Here is a 9,604-nt window from a genome sequence, read left to right as displayed (position 1 = left end):
TTACTGCACAGCACATTTATTTTTCAGAGCTTTTGCTGCTGCTGGTGCAAAGATTCCCACTACAGCGCCGACATCTCCCCCCACCACTGCTCCAGTGCTTATGCAGCAGCCTCGATTGCGACCCCGACTTCAGCGGTTGTTATGATCATACCAGGTTCAATGAATTTGCTTTTCTTCTCTGCCTTTTCTCTTGATTTCCTTTTATAAATTTTATGGAGGTACTCCATAAAGGTAACTTTTCCTGCAGATGTTCCCTCAGTTTTCCCTCTTCTTCGCGTTTCTCAAGCCTTCATAATGTTCTCTTCTAGTTCTTGGATTGCTCGCTCAGCCTCCTGGAACATTTCATTTGTATAAAATGTTTCCCCATTACCACAAACCATAGTTAGTATCTTTTTGAGCAGATGATGTTCCTGACTGTTATCGGGAACTTTGTTGTTGAAGACATGATATCGCCAGTTACAGTTTTGCAATCAAATGGCTGAGCTGTTGACTTCCCATCCCAGCTGGTTACCATGAGGAAGAGAACCAAGGAGCTTCACCGAACAACTGCTGCAGGAGTTCAACAGTTTTCTGTTCTTCCTCTGTGAATCTGCCCACCTCGATCTCAATCAGGAAGACATGAGGACCAGGAGCAGAGAAAGAGATGCATTCTCTCAGCTTTCTGACCACTTCGTCTTCTTTGTACTTTATACAGTATAATACATTTGAGGAGTGTTGATGATCTCGACCCTCCGTCCGTCCACCACTCCTTTGGCCTTTTGACATCAGAGAGAGAGAGAGAGAGAAGAGAGAGAGAGAGAGAGAGAGAGAGAGAGAGAGAGAGAGAGAGAGAGAGAGAGAGAGAGAGAGAGAGAGAGAGAGAGAGAGAGAGAGAGAGAGAGAGAGAGAGAGGACTGATGTAAAAGCCTTTTGATTTAGGATGGTGTTCCCTGATGCACTCGTCCCATTTCCTGTCTTTCCAATCTGCCTTATTCGAATTTCATCATGGGGATCAAAATTTACAAAAGAATTAAAAAAATGCCTTTAGTGGTAGTTGCAGTGAGTTATTTAATATGCTTCTATAATAAGCCACCATATCACTTGAAATATACTAAATAATGTATTGACAGGTGACACTGATGTCTGTGCAATGAAAGAGCACACAGATTTAGCATTGCACTCTTGACGGACTCATGATGGACAGTTAGAAAAAAGGAGATAGAAATTGGAGCAAAGATATGGTTCTTTTCTCCATGTAACGTACATTCAGCATATATGCTGAATTTAAATGTCTGTGTAATCAAAATTACACATAGTCCAAGATTTGTTTGGTTTTCTAGAGGATCCTTCTGCAGTGGGGAAAGAGAAAGAGTATGTAGCGAAGCTGAGCTGTTGGCTGTTTGCTTTCCTGATTACTCTGTTCAGCAAACATAACTTAATAGATGGAGTCACAACTACATTTAGTAAAAGCAGAAGCACTCAGTGCCTGTGGTTAATAATCACCAGCTGCTACCAGTAAAGCTCACTTATTTAACTGGTTTTGTCAATAGTTGAAGTACATTATTCCCTCTAAAAACACACCTTTTTATTTTTAAATTATATTTTACTAGTTAAAACGTTGAAAAACAAAACAAAATTTGGGATATAACTGTCTTTCATTTCAGAGATTAAATCAATTAAAAGGGAACCTTAGAAAATTAAAAGTAAACATATAGTGATAGTCTCAACAATGCACATTTTCCCTATAAACTATATTTTATCTATTTTTTTTCACTGTGAATATACAAATGTGTTTTTAAAAGATTCGGAATATTGTATTAAATAACAGAAAGACAGGTGAAAGTATACAAATTAACACATTTGATGTCATGTTATATTTTGTGGGCTAACGTGCAGCTCCTCATCATACTGGGAAAGTTCCACCAATCGAGATGGACTGGATTCAAACCCTGGTTTAATAGGTTTATTGTCAAAAAGAAACACTACTATTATGCCGTATTAACCGCCATAACATATAAGTCATATTCACATTACTATAGATATTATTATAGTAACTGGAAGTGTGTCTGTCTCTGTCTTTGTGTCTGTCTTTGTCTTACTCTGTCCATCTGTCCTTGTTTTCTCTCTTTCTCTCTCCTTTTCTTCCTCCCAAACCGGTGCAGACAGATGTCCGTCCTCCACAGAGCTGGGTCTGTCTGACGTTCCTGCCTGTAATAGGGAAGGTTTTCGTTGCCACCGTGATGTAAATAATAAATAAGTCATAGAGTGTGGTCTTTACCTGGTCTGTAAAGTGTCCTGAGATAACTTTTGTTGTGATTTGTGCTATAAATAAAATTGAGTATTGCATATCAACAGAACACTGAATTTAATTCGAGCTACCGCCAATGTGAATTATATTTTGAAATGTATTTCTGCAGTGTAATTTGTTATATAAACTTTGCATAAATAAAATAATAAAAAATAAAGAGAGGGAGAGAGAAAGGATGGACGCTGGACCTCTGGACACTTCGAGACAGTAGGTAGCAGTGATGCACCTCTCACGTTGTCTTTTAATCTACAGAAGAAGAAGAAGAAAGCATTTTCTTCCGGGTCAGCTCTATGAATGGCTCGTAGCCTCGTAGCACAGTTAGCTTGATAACTAGAGGCAGCTGCACCTCACTGGAGTCTGTTAACTGACGGCTACTGCTACCATCAAGTTAGGCCAAATGGATTATACTCCAACTCAAAGCGGATTCAGACAGCGTAAGTTACGTACGTGAATTTATCCATCAAATCAGCCTTTAAGCTAACGGCTGCATGTGTATGTTTTGTGCTTGCTATCTTTCTTGTATCCCACGTAAACGAAACTGAATGGTGTTATCAGCCGGTTGACGCTAACAGCTAGCATAGCAAAATCACGTTAAACAACTTGTAGAAGCACAGACACCTAAACGTGTATTATATGTAGTAAGAACCGTGGTGGTATATTAGTGCTCTGTGCTTTGTTAACGGTACCCAACATGCGTAAACTAAGCCTGTTTTACCAAGCTTCAAAATCTGGGTTAGATTTGGGGCATGGGTTTATTTTTGACTCTGACCCATAAACAACTGCTGTCAAGAAAGCCTCCCCCTCGGAAAACAGAGTCAAGTCAGCCCTCACGTTATATTGAGTTACGTATAACTTACATACTAAGCATAAGAGATAGACCGATCCATCGGCAGCCCGAAATTATCAGCCGATATTTGCTTTTATGACGTGTATCGGCATCGACCGATGTGGGTTGCTTTGTTCGTTCTTTCCCATCATTATTTACAGACAGGCGTCCACAGGCAGATCTGTGTTGCTGGAGACGCCTTTGTTAAATTCAATTAATGTGTTTTTCAAAATTGAGACTAGTAACATTTGTTATCAATGTTTAAGTTTTATGATGTAAATTGAGGGAACAATAGTATTAAATCCAAATATGGGCTCGAGAAAATCGTCAGTCAGTTGGCTATGGCTGATGAAGCAAAATCGGCATCGGCCCTAAAAAATCCATATCGGTCAATCCCTACTAAACGTTGTGGTAACAGTGTCAGATTTCAAAATAAAAGAAACTATCCTGAAATAAGAAGTGCGTTCCCAACAAAAGAAGTCTGAATCAGACAATTTAGGGATGTCCTGATGAGTGTTAGTAATGGGGCCAGAGCCAATGCATTTTATTTTATTGAACGTTACCTCAAGTCCCTTTTTAAACAAAGTATCTATGTGCATGTCTTCACCAAAATGTAAAGAAACAGGCTTCCCCTAAGCACAACCTCTCCAGAAGATTCAAGCATAAACATTAATAATCTTATTTCTCACTTTTAAATATCAGTTTTCCACAATCAAGCCGACTGGTGGTGATCAACATGGCCAAAGCCCACTATGTTGTTGTTGTTTTAGATGGAAAATTAAATCTCTAGGCTCATTTTGACAGACCAGTTGTGTGACAGGTTTTTATTTTTAGTAGAGCTTAAGATATAAAGGTGTTCCTGTGAGGTTTTATGTCATATCCATCATACATTGTTTGCCATCAGGGACGGCAGGGAAAGGCGATCCAAATTAAAAACAGTTTGTGACTCTTTAGGCAGTAAGTTTAAGGCTGATGTAATCTGCTCTTGTGATAAGTGTGTGATAAGGTTTTTACCCCCCTCAGGAAATGGATTTAAATAGCTCTTTGTCTGCACAGCACTATAACGCTGGGATTGGGTGCACAGTTGATGAGATGAGACTTTTTGTTCCTTCTCTATGCACCTTGGAAGTAAGTGAAGATGTGCTGGAAATTAGTGATAGACCGATACATGATATTAGAAGGTTGTTTTCACTTTATTTGCGTTTTTTTCATTGATCGTATCGGCTTATGCGGGCTGCTGCGTTTGCCGATAGTTTTTCCTTGGCATTATTTACAGACGGGCGTCCACAGGCAGCTCTGTGTTGCTGGAGACGCCTCTTTAAAATTCAATTAATGTTCCTTTTTTTAAATTGTGATTCTTAACATTTGTTATCATCATTGTGTAATTTTTGTGATGTAAATTGAGGGAGCAAGAGTAGTATCGGCTCCAAATATCATCTTGAGAAAATCGTCAGTCCGTATCGGTCAATTGGCTCTAAAAAATCTGTATCGGTCGATCCCTACTGGAAATCCCTACTCTGCTTCTATAAATGAACAGTTCGCTACAGATGTTCACCACTGTAGACACTCACCATGTGAGATAACATTGAAAACAAGACATTTTGACAACCAGTACATTACTATTAATTAGAATATCACATAACAGAGAAGGGTGAGGGCAAACAAAGTCTCTTTATACAAACAGATGCATGCTGGTTCCTCAGATTTCCTCTACATGTGGCTGCCTTGCATTTACTTGCTTCTTTCCTTATTTTTCTACAGACTTTTTGCATCCCCAAAAAGCGAATTGAGAGGGTCAGATCTACTGACATATCTTTATCTCTAACCGCTTTCTCTCTCTATTCGCACAGAGCCTACTATGCGTCTAAGGAATAGCTCAGTGGATGGTGCTGATGGCAGCCAGCTGTTTGAGGATACGAGCGGAGCTGCACCTGGACCACAGACAGGGTACAGGTGGGATTCAGGCTGAATATCGCCCTGTGAATAAATATTGTCTTTTTGTACTGTATGTTGTGTGTCCTATATTACCTTTGTCAGTCAATCCGATCATGCCCTCAAAAATAAAATAGTGACACTCTAGGGGAGAAAAAGATCATAACTATCCTAATTTACTTCCTTGATTTAGCTTTGCAGTCTTTTACATATTTTTCCTCACAATATATTTGACTTTTTTTTAACTTAATACATTCGTCGTATTCTTTCAGTTGATATAGTTTCTTGTGTCATGTTGGCAGTAACCAGCAGGCCGGGCCTCAAGCAGCAGAGTTTCCTGGCCAGTCCATCCTCTCAGACCCAATGTCTAACCTGGCCATGGCATATGGCAGCTCACTGGCATCCCAGGGAAGGGAAATGGTGGACAAGAATGTAAGACTGAGTCATTAATATTTTATATCATTGCTTACCAGAAAGGATGCAAAAAGGCTCCCACAAAATGGTCTCAAAAGCCTAGTGACACATCAGGTCACAGAAAATCAGGCTGAATAATGCATGTGTGTATGTCTGTGTGCTTGCTTGTTTCAGCTGGACAGGTTCATCCCAATTTCTAAGCTGAAATATTACTTTGCTGTGGATACAGTGTACGTAGGGAAGAAGCTGGGCCTTTTAGTTTTCCCCTACATGCATGAGGTGAGTCTGCTCACCTGCTGGATATAAATAATTCTGTTATGCCTGTTACTTTGCATAGGGAGAGGAAATTCTTTATCAAATCCTGTATCCTGCATATGAAAATACGTCAAGACAAAAATACCTACTTCAAGTTATGCCTGTTGTAGTTTAAATTTCTTCAAAAATTCATCCAGACTATACAGTATGTTACAGGAAACTGTGCTACTATTCTCCATGCTTTCAGCTCAAAGTTTATTGATTTAAGATTTAGCAAGTTGTGTGATCATGTGCATGGTGTAGAACTGGGAGGTGAGCTACCAGCAGGACACTCCGGTGGCTCCACGCTTTGATGTGAACGCTCCCGATCTCTACATTCCCGCCATGGGCTTCATCACATACATCCTGGTGGCTGGACTGGCCCTCGGCACACAGAACAGGTAACTGCATACAGAATGCTACTTGTTAGGAAAATACATGCTAATCCATTGCTCTATGATCATTTAAGTCTTTATCTAAGCAGTGATCATTAACAACTATACATCAGATTCCTTCATGTCTTCCTACATAACCACATATCACCAGTTTAATGTGAATTCTAGGTATTGTCCACCAAGGCATTGTCTTTGTGTTTTGTCTTTTTGCCTGGACTTCTTTCTAATGCACAACTACAGAGCAACAACAGCAACCGCAAAGCAATTAAAACGCTGCCTTCTGTCAGTTAGCCTTTAAAAGAACAGATAATGGTGTACTGATGAGTTCACAGTATATAAATCATTTTGTACAACCCCCAGGTTTTCTCCAGAGCTGCTGGGGGTTCAGGCCAGTTCAGCGTTTGTGTGGCTGATCATTGAAGTCTTGGCCGTCCTGCTGTCACTTTACCTTGTGACTGTAAACACTGACCTCACAACCATAGACCTACTGGCCTTTTCTGGCTACAAATATGTCGGGTGTGTATAGCATTTTTTTATTTTCACATTTAAAGTACCAACTCACTTGTACGCTTTTAGTGTGCATTATTTGCTAAAACATTACAACATACAGTTCTTAAATGTTCTCAGTGTAACGCTCTGTGGATATTAAACCTAACTTGTGACTGTGTGTGTGTGTTTGTGTGTGTGTCTCTTCTGTTTTCTCAGGATGATCGTGGGGGTAGTGGCAGGCCTGTTGTTTGGGAGACTAGCATACTATCTCTCTCTACTGTGGTGCTGTGCTGCCATCTTTGTCTTTATGGTGAGTAGGAGCATCTACACGCCCGATGTCAGCTGGGATCGGCTCCAGCCCCCCGACAGGGATAAGCGGTTGAAGATGAATGAATGAATGAATGAATGAATGAAATTATTAATTTTTAATAGGCTGATCTCTGGTTAACAAATAATTGAGGTAAAAAGTGTACTGCATAGAATTATATAAGCTATACTCTGGAAAGAATGTTTCCTTCTTAGCATTCTGGACATTTTTTCTTCAGTCTCATCACCAGGTACACCCGTACAATCTCATTTTTAAACAATTAAAACCGTTCTGCAAAATTCTACCTTTTACAAAGTTTATAATGTTCAGTTTTTTGGTGATGTATATGATTGAGGTCAAAGTTAAAGCTGGTATTGTACTGGACTTCATCATATTGAGAAGTGTTGCTTATTTTGAACACCACCACTAACTATAACCTTAATGCTAAAGCCCATGATTTAACGAAAGACCATCTTGCAATGGGATCATATCAGCCGCAATGCCAAATCGGGCCAGAGGCAGAAAAGTGGTTGAGCAATGGCCCCTACTCTACTTTCTATCACATTCCTTTTTTGAACTCTGCCTTCATTTTGATCTCAACTACACACCTGTAATACAGGTGTGTAATACACACTCGCAAGGTGAAAACAATACCAGCGTTGCTGTCACGGCTGTTAATTAACACACTTTCGACAGTGTCACCTAATCGAAACATTTTGACCTACATGAATAGAGATCATAGTTATGGCAGGGCTGTTGTATTTGAATGCATGTCACAGGTCATATGGTAGGTAGATGGCTCAGCTGACACACTGTATATAAACATTTGTGTAATCGTTGATTTAAGAATATCTTTAACCGGTCCCACCTCAGATCCGCACCCTGCGCCTGAAGCTGTTATCTGAGGCGGCGGCAGAGGGGAGGCTGGTGAGAGGAACCAGAAACCAGCTGAGGATGTACCTCACCATGTCTATAGCCGGAGCACAACCCATCTTCATGTACTGGCTCACCTACCACCTCGTCAGATAAAACCCAGAACACACACACTCACTGTGTAGAAGATGAACTTGGCTGCCCGTAGGCGATCGCACACCCCTTAAAAAAACACAAATCAAAGAAGCTTGACTTGGATGATACACACAACGGCTAACAGTTGTCTGGAAAATGACAATGACAGACGTACACACTCATAAAGACTCACTACTCGTGCAGTGTGCATTGAGGAAATCACATGCTACAAGACGATTAGGAGAGGACGTGAGGCATTACTGCCTTTTCTCTCACAGCACAGCCCCGTGTCTTTAGTATTGCCCTTTTTTTGTCTTTTTTTATGTAATGTCTTCAAAAATGTGTAGCAAGAACAAGTGGCTTTAAGTTGTTTTTCTATACTTGATAATTATTGGTTAATTGTTTTTTAGGCATATTTAAGTATGTATGTTTGTGTATAGCAGAAGTATTATTGCGGATGTTGCTCTGGTCTGATATCAACTGTGATTTTTTTTGTTTTTTTCTGAGCCGACAACGAAAGCAAACTAACTTCACACAAACCGTCCATTTAGTGACAAAAAATAAGTCAAATTCAGGTTTAAGTGTGAAACTGGTTTGGAGGTTTAACTAGATTGACCTTTTCCCTGGACCTAATGTTATTTCAGGGCTGAGAGAGATACCTGTATCTGGAAACGAGGGTTATCTAACTGGTATGTAATTGTGGGTTTAGTACCACCTCAGTTTTTAATCTTTTCGTATGTGCTTTGATACATGTTTGAGCTTTGCTGCCTGACAGCTTTTGAATAGAAATATCAACTGTAAGCCACGACATGAGGGTATAGACCTCGCAATGAAATGTTGACTTTGATATCTTTTAAAAAAACAAGTAAATTATTTACCGCTTTTCATATTGAAAGGGGGATGGAATAAAGAAAAAAAAAAGGTCTGTTCTGTGAAAAATGTCTCTTTAAGATACTTGAAATATGTTAATGTCAGAAATACTTTCTTGTGCTTGTAAATCTGGTCACCATGTCTCAGCTTTTTTATGTAGCCAATATTAAGTTAAACCAGGGTAGGAGTCACATTCACTTAAATGAATTCAGGAAACTTAAAAATTAAGGATAATTCCTCAGATGAAATTTGTGATTATTGATGAATGCTCTAACACTTGAGGTGCCAATAAAATCTTTTTCTGAAATTGCTCATCTAAATAAGATTCTTGAAATTGCAGCATCTCATTACGAATGACTCATTGTATGTATAGTACACAAAGCAGGTCATTTAAACACTTCCCCAGGATTAATCATGAATGGCTCCCATCCCTGACTGAAAGTAGGCTCAAAGAATGCAACCTATCAAATGAAGCCATTGAAATGATAAATTAAGTCTTGCTGATGGAGCTGCTGAGTTGTGAATTGTTTTGTCCTCAAAATTCACTTGTGTTTTTCTCAAATGTGAATAATTAAAAAACTATTTCAGCTAAATTTTCAAAGAAATTACTCAGTATCTTTTCATCCTCCCTCTATGGGCCTTATGTTTTCAGGATAAATGTTTTTTTTTTAATGTATAGATTAAGCCTGCCGTTAACAACAAAATTTAAAAATGAGATCTAACACAGTCCACTAGGAAATGAAATAAACCAGGCCCTAGATATGACAAGATATCTAGCATAT

At 39.3% G+C, this 9,604-nt stretch overlaps 1 protein-coding gene and 1 pseudogene across 4 annotated transcripts; one reads left to right on the top strand and one right to left on the bottom strand.

Moving 5' to 3' along the window:
* LOC310947410 (GTPase IMAP family member 7-like) lies at positions 1 to 765 on the bottom strand (annotated as a pseudogene). The gene is made up of 2 exons: positions 540 to 765; positions 1 to 241 (listed from the first exon to the last, which is right to left on the bottom strand). The product of its transcript is annotated as a GTPase IMAP family member 7-like (transcript).
* Positions 766 to 2,684: 1,919 nt separating this feature from the next.
* On the top strand, positions 2,685 to 8,277 carry LOC310947544 (protein YIF1B-like; the record flags this gene model as incomplete). 3 transcript variants are annotated; one of them, XM_083914377.1, is made up of 8 exons in its annotated part: positions 2,685 to 2,721; positions 4,964 to 5,066; positions 5,348 to 5,477; positions 5,634 to 5,738; positions 6,018 to 6,154; positions 6,509 to 6,664; positions 6,854 to 6,947; positions 7,818 to 8,277. In XM_083914377.1, 8 exons carry the CDS (start codon positions 2,685 to 2,687, stop codon positions 7,971 to 7,973), a joined length of 918 nt encoding a protein of 305 aa, XP_083770503.1. In that variant the 3' UTR covers positions 7,974 to 8,277. The 3 variants fall into 3 exon arrangements, with proteins under 3 accessions (XP_083770503.1, XP_083770502.1, XP_083770501.1); XM_083914376.1 differs by having other exon boundaries at positions 2,685 to 2,730; positions 4,964 to 5,060; XM_083914375.1 differs by having other exon boundaries at positions 2,685 to 2,730.
* Between the last annotated feature and the right edge of the window lie 1,327 nt (positions 8,278 to 9,604).

The sequence above is a fragment of the Echiichthys vipera genome (genome assembly GCF_963691815.1).
Source record: "Echiichthys vipera genome assembly, chromosome: 5".
In the NCBI taxonomy this organism is placed as follows: Eukaryota; Metazoa; Chordata; class Actinopteri; order Perciformes; family Trachinidae; genus Echiichthys; species Echiichthys vipera.
Note: the sequence above shows the minus strand (reverse complement) of the source record. Positions and strands in the feature narration are given on the sequence as shown.